The 22771-nt window shown below is 43.0% G+C and overlaps 1 protein-coding gene across 1 annotated transcript in view; it reads left to right on the forward strand.

Moving 5' to 3' along the window:
• The window catches only part of LOC127385120 (cytosolic phospholipase A2 beta-like), a 34484-nt gene extending 11819 nt beyond the window's left edge, over positions 1-22665 (forward strand). The window contains exons 8-21 of the mRNA XM_051620518.1: positions 1039-1102; positions 2241-2368; positions 2486-2596; positions 3518-3555; positions 4466-4601; positions 5577-5713; positions 5971-6193; positions 6770-6887; positions 9572-9709; positions 10895-10999; positions 11514-11699; positions 14569-14735; positions 15652-15838; positions 19108-22665. Coding sequence (XP_051476478.1) covers positions 1039-1102; positions 2241-2368; positions 2486-2596; positions 3518-3555; positions 4466-4601; positions 5577-5713; positions 5971-6193; positions 6770-6887; positions 9572-9709; positions 10895-10999; positions 11514-11699; positions 14569-14735; positions 15652-15838; positions 19108-19352 — 1983 coding nt within the window. The 3' untranslated portion in view covers positions 19353-22665. The remainder of the gene's footprint in view (positions 1-1038; positions 1103-2240; positions 2369-2485; positions 2597-3517; positions 3556-4465; positions 4602-5576; positions 5714-5970; positions 6194-6769; positions 6888-9571; positions 9710-10894; positions 11000-11513; positions 11700-14568; positions 14736-15651; positions 15839-19107) is intronic.
• The last annotated feature ends 106 nt before the right edge of the window (positions 22666-22771 follow it).

The following is a 22771-nucleotide window of genomic DNA, read 5'->3' on the forward strand; positions in this document are numbered from 1 at the left end:
CTTGAAGTCCTCAGGTATTAGAGAAGTCAATATTTTTCCCAGCTGTGGTTTGTTCACAACCCCGTATTTGTTGGTGTTCAAGGTGGAAACTGCTTGTGTTTCATGTAATACAGTATGGCACTTGGTAGGAAAAACAAAGGTTTATACAAGGGATGACTCTATAGAAGCTAATAGCAAGTATTCACTGTGCTTAGTGACTGGAACATTATCTAATGTACCAGCTTTTTGGGAAATGACTTTTTTAATAAGGAGTAATTTTAGTCCTTGAAATACACAGTCTTCTTTTGTTGTTAGTCAGCACGTGGTACGTTACCTCCCTCCTTGGGCTAGGCCAGCAGCTAAAGAGTACAAAGTACTACCTGCCAACCACTCCAAGCCTGCACATGATTTCCAGATGCTAGCCTTTAATACCCCTGAGGCAGAATAACACATATTCTGTTCTTTCCCCCTCATTTTCTGTATGAGGCATAATAGCTGTAATGATTGGCACGTGTTGTTCCTGAAACGGCTTGGAAAACTTTCGTGACATGACTTATTAAAGGTGAACTGGAGTGACTCAGGTGGAGGACAGGATAGAATAAATCACATGATCTCCCTACACCAGAATCAGCACGAAGATGCCTTGAAGACTAATCACTGCCACGATACACAGAAAATCATCACTGGGTTTTTTCCCCCATGCTTCCTAAGTAATTGTCAGATATATGTATGTGTAGCTGGGTTTGGACAAATGTGTGTTGTACAGTTACCTGATTTTGGGAGATCTTGAATGGGTATAACAACCTTTGGCAATCCACCACTGCAGAGGTAAGCTAGTTCTGAAACAATATAACTGGGCTGCTGTCCTAGGATAATAATCAGAGTTTATTATTTATTCTTGTGCAGTTGGATTACTTCCAGCACTGAGACCAGATTAGTTGGCTCTATATTCTGTAGTGGTTCTATATTCTATATAGTGGTTGTCTTCATGATGTTTCATTATTTGTTGCAGATGTGTCATTTGCTGTCTTTACACTTTTCCACTCCTATCTTTTTCAGTCCCGTGAGGTTTGCTGCTTGGAAGTGCAAGTGGACATTAATGAAAGCAGGAAATACTTGAAAGGTGTGCTGATTTCTCTGTAAAGTGAGGACATAGACTCATACAAAGGATTGGGTTGGAAGTGACCATAAAGATCATTTAGTTCCAATCCCCTGCCATGGGCAGGGACACCTCCCACTAGGCCAGGTGCTCAAAGCCCCATCCAACCTGGCCTTGAACACCTCCAGGGAGGGCACAGTCACAGCTTCCCTGGGCAACCTGTTCCAGTGTCTCACCACCCTCACACTAAAGAATTCTTCCTAGTATCGAACCTACATCTCATCTCCCCTCTTCCAGCTTAGACCATTCCCCCTCATCCTGCCACTACGTGCCCTGGTAAAAAGTCCCTCTCCATTTAGGCCCCTTCAGGTACTGGAAGGCTGCGAGAAGGTCTCCCCGGAGCTTCCTCTTCTCCAGGCTGAACAGCCTTGATTCTCTCAGCCTGTCTTCATAGAAAAGGTGCTCCAGCCCTTTGGTCATCTTCATGGCCCTCCTCTGGACTCACTTCAACAGCTCCCTGTCCTGGTGTCCTTCAAAACTGGACACAGTACTCCAGGTGGAGTCTCATGAAAGCAGAGTAGAAGGGCAGAATCACCTCCCTTGACCTTCTGGCCACTCTTCTTTTGATGCAGCCCAGGATACAGTTGGCTTTCTGGGCTGCAAGCGCACATTTCTGGCTCATGGTGAGCTTTTCATCAACAAACAGTCCCAAGCCCTTCTCGTCAGGGCTGTTCTCAATCCTTTCTCTGTCCAGCCTATAATTGTGCTTACCAAATCAACCCTGTCATAGCCATTCAGACCCAAATGGAGGCATTTTAGGATACAAAGACAACTAAGAATGTTCTGAAAATGACAAAACATAATGCAGGGAAAACTGCCTCCAGTTGTAGTGCTGATCTCTGTGTCTTTTCCTTGAAGTTATCAAGTCTGAACACAGTAAACTTTGATGGTGGAAGTATGAGGGAGTGCTGACTCTGCAAGCACTCCAGCCTACGGGGTAAAGGCAAAAGGGTACCAGTTCCTGTGCCGTAGGAGACTTGCCAGTGTGGCAGCTTACAGAGGAGTTGCCACAGAGAATGATTCCAGCAGAAAGTTTGCCAGCTTTGTTAGCCCTTGTGCCTGAACAGTGGTATTGTTCTTTAAACAAATCTGTTTTCGTTAGAGGGTAAAAATCTTGTGCTTTCGGTGCCTGCATCTCATGAGGGAACACAGAGAACTACAGAGGACACACATACTCTCTACTTCCATTGCGTGAAGGCTTGGGAGCCAGTTCTCAAGGTCCAGCTGCAGGTAATGGGCACCACCACTGTTCATACTGCCTGCTTATTTCCACTGTCACCAAACAGTGAAGAACTGAATTGTTTCTCTTTTGTGAATAAAAAACACATGTTTTTTGTTCTCTGGTAGAAAGTTACTGATAAGGAAGATGACAACAGCAATTTAAGTGACACCTTAACAGTACCATTGAGATATCTCCCTGTTGGACACAAAGTGAGAGTAACCCTCCCTGTCAGATATGTAAGTGCTTTGCCATTTATATCATCTTTTGGAGAGAAGAGTAAAGTAGCACTCAGAATTTAACACCATAACATTAAAAAAAATAATGATGTAGTAAGTCTGAGTGAGAATTTTGTGCAAATAGACATTTTCTGTGAAAAAAAAAAGTTTTATTGGAGAGAAATACCAATTTTCTGTCAGTAAAATTCAAAACTGGGAATTAATACTGGCCAGTTTTAGATGCATTTAAGACCAAACTCTGCCCTCCTTACACAGTTAAAGGAGAAAATTCAATACCCCTAGCAAGGCTTTGGGATGCCCAACTGCTCCCTATGAAGCCCAGGTGGTTACCTCAGTCTATATATCTACATTTTAGATGGTTGAATTTGGATTAGTTTTATATTGCCCTCAGAGAACAATTCTGACCCATTTTTCTGTGTGTAGTCATGATGATAACTGGTGGAAAGATACAACTCCAAGATGCTTTAAAACCAATTGTAATGATGCTATGTGTCCTGATGAATCTGTTAACAACAGCCAGGCATCCTTCCCCAGATCTTGCAGCAAATGAAAGGCAAGAGTAAGAGGAGAAGAATTTCTCAGCAGACTTTCCCATAAAGAGAAGGGAAAAATGAATGTCTGTTTGTCCCACTCCTCTGATGGGACTCTCTTTTACCTCCAGGAAGGATGTGTTGACTTATATTTCCTCCTCCTTTCACTGTCGTTATCTGTGTCCTGTTTGTCATCCTCTAGAATACGAGGGTGGGTTAGGATATTTGCTTTCCTTCTCTTTCCCACTATAGTTTTTTAAAAAAATTGTATGGAGGGTCATAGTGGTGTGGGGCATTCTGATGTGGGGCATTCCAAGAGGCACTGAAAATCTGGGTTTCAGACATCTTTTTCCCAGTCATTCATGTTGCTGCTGTCATTTCTTGTTTACAGAATGTGCCATTGCAGTTGTACCTCCAACTAAATGATTGGTAAGAGGACTGGTTTTTTGTTTTGTTTTGTTTTGTTTTTTTCTCTAAAGGTTTTATTGCTCTTTGAACTGTGAATTCTAGAACAGAGTATCATTTATTTAGGTACAAGGAATGCACAAGACTAGGGGCAAAATATAACAATAGTTAAGTCACCAGTAAAGAGTCACCACAACTGATCAAAGTTGAATATCCTTGGGGCAGAAGAGTCATGCCAAGATGCAAACCAAAATAATTTATGAGATTTTAAAACAGTGAGGAACTTAGTCACTGCGTGTCCTTTGTGTCAAAAAAACAAAGACTGTGATTGGAGGCTTCTTCGAAAGGGACGCAGAAGGAGGAAGAAAAATTTGAAAGAAGCAAAACATCCAGAATGTATACATTATTCCAACCACACGGATATTCTCAAGAAAACAGATTTGTAGCTCTGGTGATATCAATAGAAAGAAGCACAGGCTAGGCAAGGTGAAATCCAAAGTAATGATTCTGACAACAAGAAAATCAAATTTTTTAAAATATCTTTTTCATTGTACTGTTTCTGTATAAATCTGTGGTACAAATCCCCATGAAAGACCCTGGTAGGTTCAAGTCACCCTTCGCTCAGAAATTATATAAAGCAGGAATAGAAAGGATTCATCTTACAAAGCTACTGAAAGACACAAAGAAGCCTTTCTTTTTTCATATTAACTATCCTTAGCTGGCAGTAGAACTTACACTGAAACATCAGGAAATAAAGAGACCGTGTAGAAGCAAAACAGCTGATTTATTTGAAACTGGAAGCTGCATTTCTGTCTCTAAATCTGAATGGTGAATCATGGCTTTCAATGGTACTTAGTAGACTGCAGTTGCTGAAGATAGATCCATATGCATTTTAAACTCCAGTCCCATGCCTCTGGATTTATTTGTGTTTCAGCACAGAAAAGCTGGATGTGCGCTTAGGGTATGATCTGTGTAGAGGAGAGCAAGAATTCTTGCAAAAAAGGAGGAGAGTGGTTGCCAGTGCCCTGAAAAGGGTTCTTCATCTGGAAAGAGATCTACATGGACATGAGGTCTGTGAGTTGGAATCCAAGCACGGGCTGTGGGTCTATTGAGTTAGGATTGGCACAACACCCCCCAAAATTTCTAGTAGTTCTGGCATGTTGATGACAAACCCATTGATTTGAGTGGCAGCAGAACAGAAGTTCTTAGCCTGACATACCCCATACTTATCTAAAATTTCAGCTCAGCTACTCATGCCCCCATTCTTTTCAATGGGTCAAATTCCCAAGGACATAATATACCACATTCAAAGCCAGAGTTTCCTGCTGTGTGATGCAGTGCGTCAGCAAGATGTGAGGCATTGGTACAACGTGTTAGACACAGCCTAGCCGGTCAACCCAAACTAAGTGGAAGAGTAGTATTTGAAATTCACATGGATATTTATTAAATCATTGGAATGTCCCTTCTCTAGGCTTTTTTTTTTTTTTTTTTTTTCATTTTTAGAGCACTTTTCCCAGAAAGTCAAAATACTTTAGGGTGGAGAAAGAACCTTTTATAATAAACTCAAGTTGAAGTATGTTTTGTTGCCAAGATCGAGGCTGGATATTTAAGTGAACACTGATTTTCTTGTGGGAATAATATTTCTTGAATGGATACTGTCCAAAGACTCCTTTTGTTTGCTTAATATAGTTTTTCTGAACTCTGTTCAGAACTTCCTTGAATCCATTCTTAATTACATTTATTTTTGTTGTTTGTAATAATATCAGTATTTGTTATAAATAATTGCAATTCCAATTATAAAGAACAAGGGGAGGAAAGAAGATTAAAATCACTGCATATTAAAACTCATCCAAACTTTGGTGTTAAGGCAGCCTATTGAGTATCTGGAGATGAATTTAAAGAAGGTACTGGTAAAGACTGGCTGAATGTTGATTTAACTTCTTTGTCCTCTGAGAAAGTCTGCTGGGGAAATTCTAGGAGCTGTAATTAGACTTTTTGAAGTAGGCAAGTGAGTCATTTTAAGATAACACTGATGTTTTGAACAGGTCCCAGTAATAGCTGTTATGGCAACAGGCGGAGGTCTCAGAGCAATGTCAGCTATGTTTGGCCACCTCTCTGCTCTTCAGAAGCTAAATCTGTTGGACTGTGTTACGTACGTTACTGGAGCTTCTGGCTCAACATGGTGCGTATAGAAAGGGACATTTGTATTTGGAATGACTGTGACACTACATTTCCACACAGGGAAAGACATGCATCTCTTTCAAAGGCTTAAATTGTTAATAATTGAATGTAATTCCCTGGTAAAGCTATTACTGTTTGTTCTTGATCATAACTTCGGTTTGACTTGCTGCTTCTCTGATGAAATTGGCTGGGTACTTACTGTAATTTTCCTAAATCATCCAAATAAATGGATGATTTTCTCACATTCCTGTTCCTTAGGACCCTAGCAGACCTGTATGAACATGCTGACTGGTCACAGAAGAGTCTGGAGGGGCCACTTAAGGCAGTAAAAGAACAAGTGACAAAATGCAAGCTCAACCTTATGTCTGTAGAACATCTGAAGTATTATCATAAGGAGCTTGCTGAAAGGGCAAAAGCAGGACACGTCTTATCTTTTACAACTCTGTGGTCACTCGTTCAGGAAATGTTCTTACATGAAGAGGTATGTACATGGTCCTGACACACATGCAGGAAACAGCCACTCATTTTCACTAGAGCTTTACTCTTTGATGTCATGACGTCATGTGTGGAACAAATTCAAACTGACTGAGTATCCCCAAGTGATTTGTAAACAGTGACTGAGAATCTTGTACCCAGGAACTTCCTGAATAGCTAATGATTTGAACGTGCCTCTGTGCTAGGGTGCCCAACACTCTAGCTGCTTCAGTAGGCAAACTTTCAGAAAGTACTGAGCAATCTGCCCTGGAAGCTCAGGTCTTTTAAAACCTGTTTCTAGTTGGACACTTAAGAATTAGAGTAATCTGTCCTCATGTGAACATTAGTCTCAACGTTAGTAAGGATCTGTGGGATGCAGGCAAGCAAAGCATTTAGGTGTTAATGAAGAGGTTACTGGGTATTAAAAAGGCAACCTGAAAGAAAAGGAAGAGGTCTTTTATGAAAATGTGACTCACAGATTCCTCCAGGTTGTAAAACACCTGTAGTCTATCTGTACTCAGGTAGATTCTCAGTGTCATCTTCCAGCTGTTTACTGTGATTTTTTTTTAATCTCTTTGATTAGCCAAGAAAGTACAAACTCACAGACCAGCGCAAGGCATTGGAGCATGGACAAAATCCATTGCCTTTCTATGCAGTTCTCAATGTGAAAGAGGAAAAGTTCAGTACTTTCAAATTTAGAGGTAAGTATTCCTAGAGTTTCTTCTGACTTTGAGTAGGGACTAAAGTGAATTTGGAGGGAGGGTACTTGTGTGTGGAGATTAAAGGGGGAATACATCTACTACTTGCCCTCACTTAGTATTCATCTTTTAATAAAATGTTTGTCTCTTTTGTGAACTGCTGGGTGTTGATTAGAAAGAGCAGATCTACTGGATAACGTCCTCAGGCATGAACAGGGCACTTCTGAAGATCTGGGCTGAAGTTCTAGTTTTGCCACAGGCACTGAGAGTGAGTGTGGGGAAAACAGTGATCTTTTTCTGCCTCAGTTCCACACCTATAAAATGGCTTTGATGGCTCCTTAGTTTGGAGAGGTGCTGTGAAATGTAATTGTCACTTCCCTAAAAACTGAGGGCATGAGAATGGACTAGGGTATGATTTCTGTGACAGGTGTGATATGATACCATTTAAATAGACACAGGCTACACTCAAAAACAGGTATTAAAATGAGCAGATACTGAAAAGAAAAAACAGTACTTATATCTGTTAACATTTATGGATTCTGTGCTACTGCAAGAAGTGTACAGAGCAGCTTGAGTCAAGAAAGTGCACAGCCATACCCTCCCTGTGACACTTTCTAGTTGAGAGCTGATGTGTCTCCAGGCTGCTTTTTTTGTATCATGTAGGCTGACGAATTTGGATTAGCAGAAGTTTCAGGCCAGTCATTCCTTGCAAGTTGGATTGCACTTGCCTGTTGCACATTTGATGCTCTTGATTTAGAGAAGCAAGTGGGATCCCAGAATTTTTATATAGAAATGTACATCTAAGTTTTGGAAGCTAATGCTAGACTCCTGAGCTGAAAAAGCTAGTTCATAGAATCGTATCACAGAATCATAGCATGGTTTGGGCTGGAATGGACCTAAAAGATAATCTAATTCAAACCCTCCCCTGCATGGGCAGGGACAACTCCCACAAGGCCAGATTGCTTGAAGCCCTGTCCAACCTGGCCTTGAACACCTCCAGGGATGGGGCATCCACAACCTCCCTGGGCAACCTATTCCGGTGCCTCACCACCCTCACTTGGCTTCTTGGACAGCTTATTGTATTCCTCCCAGTCTACCTGTCCCTGCTTACACCCTCTGAAGACTTCATTTTTTTATCTTAAGAGTGTCCAGGAGCTCTTTGTTCATCCATGCAAGTCTCCTGGCATTCTTGCCTGCCTTTCTCTTTTTTTGGGATACATTGCTTCTGAGCTCAGAGGCGGTAATCTTTGAATATTGATCAGCTTTCTTGGGCTCCTCTCCTGTCCAGGATTTTATCCCATTATACCCTGCCAAGCAGATACCTGAAGAGGTTGGAATCTGCTGTCCTGAAGTCCAAGGTAGCAAGCTTGCTGCAGACCCTCGTTGTTGCCCTATGGATCCTGAATTCCACCATTGCATGGTCACTGCAGCCAAGGCTGCCCTTAAGTTTCACATTGTCCACCAGGCCATCCTTGTTGTTGGAAACAAGGTCCAGCATAGCACCTTTTCTCGTTGGCTCCTCTACCACTTGGAAGTTCTCACCAATGCATTCCAGGAACGTCCTGGATTACTAATGCCTTGCTGTATTGTCCCTCTAGCAGATGTCAGAGTGATTAAAATCCCCCATGAGGATCATGGCCTGTGAATGGGAAGCTGTAGCTATCAGCCTGTAGAGGGCTTCATCTGCTTGGTCAGCCTGGTCAGGTGGCCTATAGCAGAGTCTCACTATGGTATCACCAGCCTCTGTCTTCCCTTTAACCCTGACCCGTTAGCTCTTTGTCAGCTACTCACCTATCCCCAGATGGAGCTCCAGAGACTCCAGCTGACTGCTGATGTAGATAGAGGGTGACACCCCCTCCTGTTCTCCCCTGCCTGTTCCTCCTAAAGAGCTTATACCCACCCATTCCCATGCTCCAGTCACAGGGAGTCGTCCCACCATGTCTCAGTGATGCCAATAACATCCCAGCCCTGCAGGCTTGCACACGTTTGCAGCTCTTCCTTCTTACTTCCCATGCTGTGTGCATTTGCATAGAGGCATTTAAGTTGGGCCCCCATTGAAGCTGCCTCACTGCCTGGGATTCCATTATCCTTTATCTCAGTTTTTCTCCTGCGGGCCTGTGATCCTTCTTCAGGCCAAGGACATCACTTACTCGAATTGGCTTCAAAGGGGTGGCAGTGGGATGGATTGAGGATTCCCTCCCCTGGCAACTCTAGTTGAAAGCCCTCCTTACCAGATTGGCAAGCCCATTTCCCTGAAAGATGAACCCCATCTGTCCCTAGGAGACCAGGTTTCCCAAAGCAAGTGCTAAGGTCTAGGAAGCCAAAGCCCTGGCTGTGGCACCACTCCTGTAACCATTTATTGATTTTCCCAGTGCAATTTGCCCTTTCAAGCCCATTCTCTTTGACTGGGAGGATAGATGAAAAGACTATCTGTGCTCCTGAGTCTATCACTGCTGCTCCCAAGGCTCTGTAATCCTTCTTCATGGTCTTAGTTCATTTTCTATGCAAATAATCTCTAAGTTTGTATGGAAATAGACGGTGTAGTTTACAATACAAAGCGACTGACAGCACAGATCTACTGAGGCAAGCGAGATCCATGGAGTTTGTGGACAGCTTTATCCATAGGGAAAAGTTTTGCTTTCTTATTTGTATTCCAGTAAACATATTGTGTGTCAATTCTTTTGTAGAGTGGGCAGAGTTCTCTCCATATGAGGTGGCTGTACCAAAATATGGAGCCTCCATTCCTTCAGAATATTTTGACAGCGAGTTCTTTATGGGAAGAAGAGTGAAGAAGCTGCCAGAATCTCGGATCTGCTATCTGGAAGGTGACCTAGCAGTGTACTATAATTAGTCACAACATGGTAGAAAGCATGGCACTATCTAGCCACTGGTCTGTGTACAGCCCTCCTTGCCAGCTTGTCTGCTCTAGGTCTTGAATCAAAGGGGTTTTTACCCCTTTTGTACACTTCTGCTCCTTGTAAAGCTTCTCTCCTCCTGTCCTCTGTTTCAACCTGGGCAGATTTGGGAGAGTTGCAGCTTTATTCCCCTTCCCGTTTTCTGAACCAAACAAGATGGTGGAGAAGTTGAGGAAATATTAAGCCTTTTTCCCCTGAGTAGTAATCAGCTCTCCAATTAAATCAACTACATTTCTAAGCAATGCGTCGCCATTGGATTGGCAGAAGCTGAAAATAAAACATAGCTAATCTAGAACAACCCACAAAGGAGAGAAACATCTGAGCTTTGTGAGTTGAGAACAGTGTCAATAATCTTCCCTGCCCAGAAGGATGAAAGAAGCCCTTTTAACCTCTAGCAACTGCTTAGAGTGGTTGTTCTTTTGCTAAAGGTAAAGAAAAGGGGAAAAGCAGCTAGTCAGAGGAGTCCATCTGTCCCAGGCACATTTAAAATCCTTGTCAGAATTTCAGCTTTTGATACCAAAACCAAGAATCCAATAGAGACAAAAAAATTGTATTTCAATATCGAGTCTGCTAGAGATTGAGTTTGTTCCTCATATGAGTACCTGGCATGGGGCTTATGACAAAGGGTAGTTCTTTTTCATTTCCAAGAACACATGGAGCCCATTCTAGTTTGATCCTGGGCCAGCTGAACTCCAAAGAAACAAAGCATGCCTGAAAGGAAAACATGAGTCTTGGATTAAGTTAAAGTAAAATGGTTTAAAGTAAGGCTTGATGCTTACATGGCTTCACCACACTTCCAAGGCCTGCTTTCTTTCACATGTACAGTAAGCACTCTAAACCATCATTTGGGTGGCTGATACCTCTCATTTTGTTACTCTCTACTACACATGAAATGGTCTGAGTGTAGTTATCTCTTGAGAATAAGCATCTGAAGTGCTGACACCATTATGTTTGCACTCTGTGAGACCTATTGCTTATGCTGTGTCATGACAGGGTCAGGTCATCTGGGCCAATAATATTTACCAAGGATATTTTTAATAGTCTGTCACTAATCTGTTGTGATGTATTACTTTTCCCATGTGGTTTGACTTGCAGGTCTTTGGACAAACATCTTTACTAGGAATTTGCTGGATGGCTTGTACTGGTCCTCAAATTCAAATGAATTCTGGGATCGATGGGCCAAAGATATGGTAGATATGGGTAAGAGTTTCAAAATTATTATTTGTTTTTTACCAGACAGTGCTTCCTATTCAGGAATGGATTAAGAAATACACGCTTCTGCTACAGTTTGTCAATAATCTCTCACATGTTCTCCCTAAATTGCTGCATGTTGTGTTGCCTCACTGTGGATCTTCCAGCATGATTTTCATGTGTATCAGGATGATAATTTTGTGATTTTTTTGTCTTTTTAATTTTTTTCTGTATTTTTACCCCAGAGGCATGCTTCATGCTAATTAGAAATGTTTTTCTTTTAAAATTTGCTGATAGTCTGTTAAGTGACTCCTCCCATGACTGCAGATGAGAAGGGTGGCTTTACTTGTAGATATAAAGCCAGTGTGTTATTGCAAAGGGTAGAAGACAAAAGCTGTGCTTTTAAAAAATAAAATAAAGCATCTCTTTCTTTTAATGGGATTGGTTGTGTGTGTATGTATTCAAGCTGACTGCAAGAAACAGGGAGGCAGAACAGATTGCTGATGTTTTTTCTCTCTTTCAGAAAAACAGTCCCCTGAGGATGATGTTCCTATCATTGAGCCTCCATCCTCTTTGTCAGGGAAGTTGTATGAAATGTTTCAGGACATTATGACCAAGCGTCCACTACTGGCAAAGTCTCATAACTTCCTGAGAGGCTTAGAATTTCATAAGGATTATATTCATCAGAAAAAATTTATTGAATGGAAAGGTAACTGCAACAGAGTTAGCTGCGGTGTGCAGGTAACATCTCAGATATATTTTTTTAGACTTTGGAAATCTCACATTTAGAGATATTTTCTCAGGATCTGGAAATCTGTTGAGATGGATCTATACATCTGATGTTTGTTTCTTTAAAAAGTAACTATCCATGGGCCACTCTCGCCTCCTGAATATCTGTAATTTGGATCAAAGCATGCTCTTCTACAGGAAGTTTGTCACTCTGCTTAGGTAAAGCATTCAAAAGATTCAGAAAGGGTAGGATCTTCAGAGGTCAAGAAACAAAGGTAACACTGGAAGCATAGAATAGCAGGCTATAATGTGGATCAGATGAAGGAAAGGATGGGCTGCAAGCGTGTGGTGGCCCATATGTGTGATATTTCTGTCTGATGATTTATCCATCCAGAGACCTCTCCTTAACCCTTCAGAAACAGAAATGCCAAGATCTAGCAACAGAAAGTTAAAGCCACATAGGTTTAGACTGTATATATATTGGAATGTAGGCTTGATGTATATAAAATGAACAGTGATTTTCTATGGCTTGTGCTCTGCAGGCAGGCAAAAGAAACAGTCACAATCATTTTACCTCAAAATCTATGAAACAATCTATGAAATGATAGCAAGGTGATGGAGCTGAGGTTTTGTGCATCACAAACCTTCCTGAAATCCCAGCACCCTCATTAATTCCATGAGAGGTAGCACTGTGGGAGGATCCCTTGTTATTAAGGTTAATCTCACTTTAGCAAGAACACATGTGCTCTGCTTCCTCTGAGTCCTTCTCTTTGGCAACTTGCGTTTTCTCTCCCGTTTCATGCAAGTTACAACACTTTTTGTGCCTGGCTGTCATTGCTACACAGTTTGTTGGAGTTTTTTTATGGATTAAGGCACAGCCCACAATGTGCTAAGGGCTTTCAAAATGTTCAGTAAACAAAAAGTCTGTGGCCTAAAAGAGTCTGCTCTAAGAAAACAAGGAAGAGAAGGAGAAAACAAGTAGCATAAGAGAGGTGGGTGAGAGTAGGAGTAAGCAAATAGCTTAAGAAGGTGGATGAAGGATAAAACTGTTAGTCAGTAAATGTTTTAAAAATCTGATTTTCCTTATGTTAGCTGACTAGCAGTTTTGCAAAATGGGTACAAGCAAGTTACAAGGAGAAGTTGAAGGAAGAGAGCAAAGGGACACTAAAATCTATCTCAGGATAAATATTCTACAAATAAAATAAAATAAGTGGAAAGCATGAAGTCCAGAGTGGGAAATATTAGCAGATTTTTATCCTCTTTTGGGTCCCTGCATGAGACCAAGCTAAAACCAGGTATGGATCCATCTCTAGGAGCAAGGGGACGTGCCAGCTCTGTGAGCACAAATGATAGCCTCACATAGGTGCAGTCTCCTGGATCTAGCTGTGTTTGGAAGGCTTCCCCGCAGCTCAGGTTATCTGACACATTAAAAAAAGACTCTAAAAGCCATGTGAAAAGTCTGATTTTTATGGCGAGAAATTTGAGGATGCATAACCTGGAATTAGAATTTACAGTAAAGTTCACACTTTCAAGGATGCATCCAGCCTCCTGGGGCAGGACCTCCCTTTTTGAGTGTGGATGGAAGAAGACAGTCTCCCAAAGAAATACCTGCCTCTGATTCATGTGTCCAGCCATGGATAAAAGCTGCACAGTCCCATCTCCGTGATAAGAAAGTAGGGCTAATAAAATTTCAACTAAAAGTATTCACCAGACCAAATAAAACTAAAATGTATGCTGTTCCTTCTGTGAGGGACTGCAAGCAAATGTCTCTCATTACAGCAGAATCTGTGAATTCCCAGCAGCTATGAATGCTAAAATAAGCAAATAGTTTTGTAAAGACCTGACAGGGAGGGAATGGAAAAAACAGGAGTTATTACTTCAAGCTGCTGTCAAACATTCCAGGCTATGGAACAAGCTAAAGTTGTTCTGTACTGTTTAAATCAACACTACAGAATGAGGCCAAAAAGGCAGAGAGATTGAAAGAAGTGAAACGCTGGAACGTACCTGCAATATTTCTGTGATCAACAGTTTCTTAAAATATCAAAGTAAAAATTATTTAAGACTCAAGGGATCTGCTTTGGGCTTTGCTCCCTCATTTTGTGAACTTGAGGAGCTCTCTTAAAACACTATTTTGAAATTTAAAGCCATGGCAAAATCTTTCTTATTCCATGGGACTAGAAATGGAACCTTGCTAGCAGAAAACTATGAGTCTAGCTGTCAGAAATTGGCTTTAGATCTCAACTTGCCAGTTGGTAGAATCCCCTTTTGACTCCTTCAAGCAATGTTTTAGGCTGTTGGTAGGGGATGTGGTATTTTTTTGCAGCATGGCTAAGATAATTTATATGAGAGATGATTAGAAGCAGGTGGAAGTCAGATTTTTCACCCTAGGAGGGGAGTCTAATCCTGAAAATGCAAAAGCAAAAAAGAGCAATGCAAAAATGCAGTGATGTACTGAGTTTATTAGATTTCTTGCTACACCGTGAAACATTTTTGTTGTTTGCATTTTTCCCAGTTCTTACGGGAAACCATAATCAGCTAAAATCTGTGTTCTGTGAAAAATCAATCCCCAGAGCAGCTGTGAAGCCAGTGGAGTCTGTTTCTCCCCTGTCCTCTGCCTGGCTGCCTCACAGCCCATCTTTGTGAGTGTGCCGGGGGGAGTGTGGTAACAAGCCAGATGTGCAGTTTGGAGGGTGTGCTCCTGAGGCCATGTTTGTGGGCTCACATTATGAAGGGGGGTGAGCCTCATCTTGAGGGTAACCAAGGAGCTGCCCTTAACATGTAGAACAGACAGAATTGCTGACTGCCTTTCCTCCTAATGCATCACTAACTATATTAAAAATGTTTTTCAGACACTGTGCTGGATGGTTTCCCTAACAGTCTGACACCGCTGCAGAAATATCTTTGCCTGATAGATGTTGGCTATTTCATCAACACCAGTGGTGCAGCACTTTTCAAACCAGAGAGGAATGTAGATGTCATTATCTCACTTGATTATGGTTTGGGTGATGTGTTCAAGGTGAGATTAACATGATTTACTCCTTGCAGTCCTATTAAAACTCTTCTTGTGAAGCTGTGAGGTTTACCAGTCAATTTTGTATCTGATGCTCAAATCACACAGTGACCAGTTACTCCAAAAATGACTAATTAGTAAAGGCATGGAAGTGGTCCTCACATTAGAAAGGTTGGCTTGTGTGGTGAGTAATGGAGTCTGTTGATGTTCTTAAGGACAGGACTGGATGAGGCTTGATCACTGTAGGTTGTATTGTCGGTACCATGCTTATACAGTTATACATGCTTATACCTTTCAGGGCTTCTGTGGGTCCATCCAGATGGTCAGAAGAGTTATTCCACCTGCCTGGTTTTTTTTTTGTGGGTGTTTTTTTTTTTTTTTTTTTTTTGGTGAGGAGGGATGGGGATCTACGAACAGGACAGAGTATGCAGATGCTTGTGTTATTTACTCTTACGAGTAAGCACCTCTGTCCAAGTCGTGATCATATACTCAAGAGCAAATTCATCACCATATCTTGGAGAAGAAAAGACACTTTCCCCAAGACCAGAACTATATAAATTATTAGGCTTTTTTCTCTGGAGTAGATTGCAGCATACACTTCCTCAGCCTTTCAGGGAATTGCAGTAACAGTTGGTTGCTGGAGACATGACCTTGATCTCTCCTGCTCTGTCCTCATGACAAACTCAAAGTGTGCCTTTTGGTCATTCCCTCTAGCTGTAAAAAAATTAGAGGGTGGTAAGAAACAACTTCTGACTTGTAGTGGCAGAAAATAGGGTTATTCTAAGGCTACTTTGGACTACACAGTCATTGCAGAGTGATTCTAGGGACTGAATGAAGTTCCCACAGTATTTTTATGATACCTCAGTAAACCTGATTCTTGTCTTAGTGTTGGCTTTAAGGCAGTGACATTCTGTGTCCACAGCAATTAGAGATGACATACAAATATTGCAAGATACAAAAAATCCCATTCCCCAAAGTGGAGTTAACTAAAGAAGATGAGAAGAACCCAAAGGAATGTTACGTGTTTTCGGATGCAGAGGACCCCAGAGCACCCATAGTAATCCATTTCCCCCTGGTCAATAACACCTTTAAGGAATTCAAGGAGCCTGGTAAGTTCAGTCTTTCCACAGCACTGACTTATTTGTCATTTGTAGCAATAATTTTAAGCGAGGGCACAGCCCCTCTGTGAGTCAGACCATCCTATCTCCTACCCATCATGGCCATACAATTACATTTGCCTGTTCTATTGGAGGGTGAATGAGGATGCCCAGTTATCTGTAAGGCCAGGTTTAAGTTCCTGCATTCAGTTCAGAGCACATAAGTTTCCATCATGGCAGAGGTGTTAACTTTTTTCCTGTTAACTAGTCTTGTTAACCTTCTCACTAAAACCAGGATTATGTTCCCTGGGTAGTGAGTGAACTGCCTCTCTCCTCCAGTAAGCCATGACGTGACAGAGGTAGCTGAGGCAGGTCCATGTCTCTGCTGATTAGCCTCCACATACTGCTCAAGAGGCAGGTGAGCAAACCACAGCAGGCTTGGTGATGTTGAGTAAGACAGAACAGAACAAGGCTTTAAGCCACAGCTCACACTGCAAGGCATACTGGAGAGGGCAGCCCGTGCAATGGTAGGATATTGGGGAAAAGACAGGGCCAGAATTCCTCCTTGATCTAGAAGAGACCAAGAACATGTGCCAATTGCTTCCTCCCTCACTTTCCCCCTGTCAGTTTAAGACCTAGCAGTAAGCAAGCAGGCTGGGCACTGGTTGGTTCTCCCATACTCTTATGCCTTTGTACCACCCACCATCTAGATGGAGAGAACTAGCAAGTCTCTTCAGCAATATTCATCATGATGTTTGTGGCCCAAGAGCCAGACCAGAAGGAACAGGCATGTGGCTGCTAATAGCTGGGTCACGTAATTCTGTTGTGAACATGTTCAGAAAACGAAATAGGAGGTGGAGATGATGCAATGTTTAGTTGGCATAAGGGTAAGAAGCATAGAAGTTATTGATTGTCCTACCTTGGCTTAGTCATTATATGGTGTTGGTACGAGCATCTTGGGAGAAGGAGGTTACTTCCTTTGAGAAAAGACAGTGAATTAAAAAGAGCTGCCAGAAAAGCTCTGTTAGTCTGTGGTGTACATGAGGGAGACTGACTTACAGAGAAAGGCCCTGTCCTGTAATTGTTAAACAGCTTTGCACATGTTTGGCAGCCCTGTGCACATGATTAACAGACAGCAAGACTCTAGGTTTCCCAGGTAACACAGCTCATATCCTTCCTCCCTGTCTCTTCAGCAGCAGGCACTGCTTCGCTCTGGGGACACAGGGAATTGGGTTGGCTCTGTGTGGTGGCCCAGCAAGCCTTGGGTAGTGGGATCTGCCCTCAAGTGCTGTCTTTGAATGCAGGCATGAAACAACAAATGCCAAGTTCAAAAAAGAGAGCCTCAGTATGGACTGTGTCTTCCCAACACCTTGTGGGATAGTCTCAAAAAATCAGAGGTGTTATTTTGCTGGTACTTCTGTTGTCTGACTTCCTTAACCTCAGCCCCTCCTCTGTGCAGCAATGAACCCTGAAGAGTCTCACACACACTACCTTTTGAGTTATCAGGCCACAAGGAGCTTCTCTGCCTTGCTACTGCTCAGTGCAGCCGACAGAGCTTTCACTCTCCTTTCAACTTTACCCAAAATTATGTTGTGGTCCTGGGACCACAGCAAAATGGATGTCTCTGAGGCAATATTTGGGGAGTGTTCTGAACAGCAGCAAAAGAGTTTTAAGTAAAGCTCCTTTTCTGCTATGATCTTCACTATGCTCAGAGAATACGTGCAGTAAGAGAGACACCAACAAAATCATGTTTGGAAACTCTACAGATGAAGAGAGGAGATGCCCAGCAGAGGGGACTGGGCATGTTAGGTGGAGACTAGAGCTGGTCCAAACTGCAATGTGCAGTGAGATAAAGCCACTGAACAGCGGCTAGCAGGTAAAACAGGTGGGTGTTTTAGAGTCTCTCTGAATGAAGGATGGGATTATGCAGAACAAAGCAGCTGCTGCAGTTTCTCAGCCCTCCAGGCCCAAATTAATGAGGTGTGATGCTCACCTGCATGTCTCCAAGCAGTTGGTGATTCACCAGTCAATCTGACAGCCAGCAGTTGACGTGGGTGGTTGGGGGAGGAGGGTCCTTGGCAACCTGCTTGTGTGGATTTCATGTTTAACAGTAGAGCTTTTAATTTCAAGATGGCTGAGAGACACCTTGTGGAATGTGGGTATTTATTTTTTCTGATTTTAACTATTTAAATTCTAGAAAAGAGAGAGAATCAGCTTGGGAAATGCCCATTTGCAATACAACTGTAGACTCTGACCTAAGACAGATGCAGCTGTATCTGAATGTGGATAGCGCAAATAATATTGCTCTCGGAGTATTGGGAAGCTCACTGAAGGAAAAACTTGGACATTTTAAATACAGCCACTTCTAGTTACAGCCCATGTGCAGCACCCTGAGATCCCCCTGCCCAGAAACCACTAGGTTAGACTAAACCTTGCTATGTCTCAAGTGATGTCCACGTGTCATTTTCATGCGATTTCTGCTGGACATCGTAGGGAATATCTTAGCAGTCTGTTGTAGTCCTGCTGACAGTCATCTCACAGTACATCTCTAGTTCGGGCATATTTGGTTCAGACTGCAAGAAGATGAGTAAAAAAAGAGGGAAAGAAAAGTGTAACTCTAAACATTTGTAGAATAATAAATTTGAGGCTGAAATCCCTAGTGGAGGGGATTAAGGTGTCCTGCTTTTAGGCAAAAAGATTGATTCAACATAGAGAATGGATGTTGGGAAATCCAAGGGGGTTGGGTTAACCTAAGGCTGAAGGATGAGAGGCTGATATGGGGTGCTCTGTTCCCTCTGCTCCTCCACACTCTGCAATGGACAATCCTGCCTGGTTAGTGTCACACAGCCTGCTTACTAGGTTGTCCACTTGCTCTAGCTGGCAGATACACTCTTGTCATCACTAATTGAGGTCGGATCGTGGATTTTGGAAGGTGTTCCAGGCCTGTCTGAGACTCAGTCTTCAAGGGTTTGGGAAAAGATGTGGATCCAGGGGCACACTGCCCAGAAATGGCTGTCTGCAGGGGTAGGATGAGAGGGAAGATAATGATTCCTGCCAGCCCTGCTGAGGGATTTCCAGGTCTGAGCTTTGGCAGGAGGGGGAAGGAGGAGTGGCTGGGAAGGCTGTCCAGGAACGGTTCTTCCAAGCTGGGGGGGGTGTGCAGTCTTTCCTGGAGGCTGTTTTTAACATTGTGTTCTGCCAAGTAGACCCATCCCCTCCAACACCATGTGTTTTGTGCTCCAGATTGAGTTTACTGTGATGGCTTTTGTCTTTCTCTGCAGGGGTGAGGCGCTCTCACTCAGAAATGGAAGAAGGCAAAGTAAATCTGGATGGCAGCTGCTCACCCTATTACCTCATTAGGTTAATCTACTCCTCTGAAAATTTTGACAAAATTGTGAACCTGAGTGAATACAACATCCTCAATAACAAAGACCTGCTCCTCCAGGCAATCCGAAGTGCTGTAGAACGGAGGAGAAGTGGCAGGACTGGGACTTTCCCCAGCTACTCTCGAGCTGGATACCCCTAGGCTGGGTTTTTACACTTTTGCCCAATGAAGGCTACAACAGTCACATTACAACACATCACAGTCACATTGTAACATTTCACAGTCACATTACATCACATCACCGTGTTAATTATTTTTGCAGGAAACTGAGGAAACCTGTACATTTCTCATTTTGCCTTGTTCAAGTTCCTAGCTTTCAAAATGGTTTATTTAATCTGCTTCCCTCAAGTTTTCAGACCACAAGAACCTCACACTGTGGTCTTACTTGTTAAGAAATTAGGGTCCTGGTTAGCAGAGACCTTCCAGGATCTCCCTGGTTTTACAGAATATGGTGGTGGTGAGAGTGATAATATGTACCTATTCCCTCAATCCTGAGCCCATCGTCAGTGTCTTTTCAATGCTTTGTTACAAACCAAGTCCTGTCCATTTGCATTCAGTAATGTCCTGATTTTCAGACAGGCTGAGCAACTAGAATTTGCATTGAATTGGTGGGCTCAGCTTTGAAGCCAGGCCAAAGAGTCTTATATACCTGTGAACAACGGCCAAACTGCAACATGGACGATTGCATTCTGTCTGGCTGATTCCCCTCGCTGATTTGCAAATTACTGCTTTTTTCCATTCCCCTGCAAGTTTGGCACAGAAACACTGCTCCAGACTGCACGAGGGGGCCAGTTACATTTCAAGGAGAGAGGACATTAGCTGCCGAGAGCTAGTATGGTTCTTTTGAGTGTTGACTGGAGGAAAATTCTGCATAAAGCATGAGTGATTATATCGATGTATGTGGGTAGTGCCTTTATGCATTAAAATGTCAAGAGCCTGAAAGAAGCTTTTGATACAAAAACCTCGAGTGGAATAATTACCATAGACTCTAGTACATTTAATTGAATAATCATTACATAAACTGGTGCTCCTGATTTATGCAATCTGAATATAGGATAACGTAACTCACTAAGAGAATGCATAGCCATTGTATTTTCATACCCAGAAGATTTTTTTTTCCTTTACAGTCTTCTATCTATAACATCGTAGGCAAGGTATTTTTAATAGGTGCTACACTAAAATAGAACACATATAAAAGAAGGAAATTCTTTATCACACCTCCTTGCTGGAGGAAAATACTTGGAAAAATTGTGCCTGCTTTTCATTTGCTTTGGAGTGTGCTGAGAGGCTGTGCCTTGAACTAGAAGCTTGGAATGTCTTTTTAGCCATCCGCTATGTTAAAAAGATGGTAGGGAAGGCTGGTGAGCAATATGAAACAGAGCTCCCCAGAAGTCAGAGAAGTTTCCAGACTTCCTAGCACTGCAGAATTTGGACCTGCATCTGTTTTATTGAATTCAAACACAGCATATTCATCAGGGCCTCCAAGGAAAGATCTTAGACATTTCTTCTGTGTTGGAATTTTACTTGATATATAGAATTAGTTTTACTTGAAATCCAAAATTAGACAGAGAAACAGGGGTCTGCCTTTTTGGTATATGCAGACAGTATTCAAGCTCAGAGGTAGAGCATTTCATTGCCTGAACCCTGCATCTACTAAATGCTGCTTCTGCTGCAAGCAACGGCACTGAATAAGCCTCAACAACATTCCTTAGACAATGCCTATTTACTAAGCTAAGGAACACCACTCAAAACCTGAGGAGTCTTAACAGCTGGAATGCAACTGTACAACTGAATTCAGACCCTGAAAAGATAAGAACTGATTAGATTCCAGCTGAGAAAAACAACAACAACAACAACACAAAACCAAATCAACAAACAAAACAACCAACAGCAAAAACCAGAAGAAAAAAGAGCCATTTTGAGTTGAAAGGCGAGATGGCAGCAGTGGGCTGTCTCAGAAGAGAGAGTCTTACCAGCAGGATCTTGTTCCCTTCCTACAGGAGAGCAGCACGCCCTGGTACAGTGTGCTGTGGTGCAGGTATGTGCACGTACAAGCACACATGACTGTGTCACGCAGAGGCACAGGGTGTGAACTCTTGTCATGTTCCTCTGGCTGGTCCCCTTCCTCTAACCCCCTTGCACAGGCAAAAACAGCAGGAGTGGACAGAATGGACAAGGAGCCAGTGATACCGTGGTGCTGCCATCTCCGTGCCCTCACTGCATTGATACGCTTGGGGTGTTGAATTATCAGGCATGTCTTCCAGCATTATGCTATTACAGAGGATGTGCAAAGGGCTGAGCTGGATGAGAGGGCTGGGGGGGGGGGTGAACAGCTTGTGGGGAGTCCCAGTAATAGCAGCAGATAGCAGCTCTTCTGCTGCAGTGGTTAGAGGACTCAGTTTGGTCAGGGTCACTGGTGTTCTCCACAAGTGCCTGGGATTTCTTTTGACACTAAACCAATATCTAACTGAAGCTGGAAGACTTGGCCTTCAGAATCAGAGATTCAGGGCAGCCCTCTCCAGATGCAGCAGATCTGTAAGGAACAAGACCACTAACGATATTATGTAATTGCCTTTCATTTACATGTCATCCACATCATAAATAGGAACACTGCTTTACCTCATCTGCCTGATTTTTATGTTCTGCTGCAGCAAAAAGATATCTCTGTTTTGTTCATGGGCTACAGTGAGTGATCTGTAACCCATGTGAACCTTGGCAACACATGCCCAGCAGAAAGGCATCTCAGCCACACAGAAAATTCGGTCTTTAGATGCTCCAAAGACTGATAGCTGGGGAAGGGCCACAGGAGTGGCTCAGATAAGAAGCTGAGAAGGTTCCCCTGCTCCAAAACCCAGCCAAAGAGCCATGGAGAGACAATAGATGCGCCTCCACGATTAACATACGAAAGAATCAACACCTGAGCAGAGAAGCACCTGGGGGAGAAGAGCTGTGCTGGGGAAGGAGGGCGGTGCTGGTGGTTGGTGAGGAAAAAGGGGAAGAAGGTGCCCGAGCAGAAGTTTCCCTGCAAGTCATGGTGAAAGGCAGGCTGTCCCCCTGCACTCATGAAGGAACGTGATGAAACATTCCCTGAAGGCACCAGGAGGGGTGAACTTGGCCAGTGCACTTGGATCTTGTGGCCAGAGGATTTGCTGCCAGTGGACTCTGATTGCTCAGCTTTGGAAGACCCCGGTGCCAGGGGAGTTTGTTCCCGAAGCACCCGTGACTCTGTGGAATGCCCAGGCTGGAGCAGCTCCAGACCTCGTGGGAAGGACTCATGAAGGAGAGGTTGGTGGAGGACTCTCTCCCATGGGAGGGACCGCGTGGGGACGCAGGGAAGGACTGTAAGGAATCCTTCTCCTCGAGGAGGAAGGAGCAGCAGGAACCACCAGCCTGTGAACTGACATAAACCCTGTGCCACTGCGGGGAAGGAGGGAGAGAAACCGGGAACAAAGGGATTTGGGCCTGGGAAGAAGGGAGGGATAGGGTAACATATGCAAGCCCTGCTCTGTGTGTTGTCTGTGTCCTGTGTGTGTTTGATTGGTGTGAAATTAAATTATTAT

This window comes from Apus apus, chromosome 5 (assembly GCF_020740795.1).
Source record: "Apus apus isolate bApuApu2 chromosome 5, bApuApu2.pri.cur, whole genome shotgun sequence".
Classification (NCBI taxonomy): Eukaryota; Metazoa; Chordata; class Aves; order Apodiformes; family Apodidae; genus Apus; species Apus apus.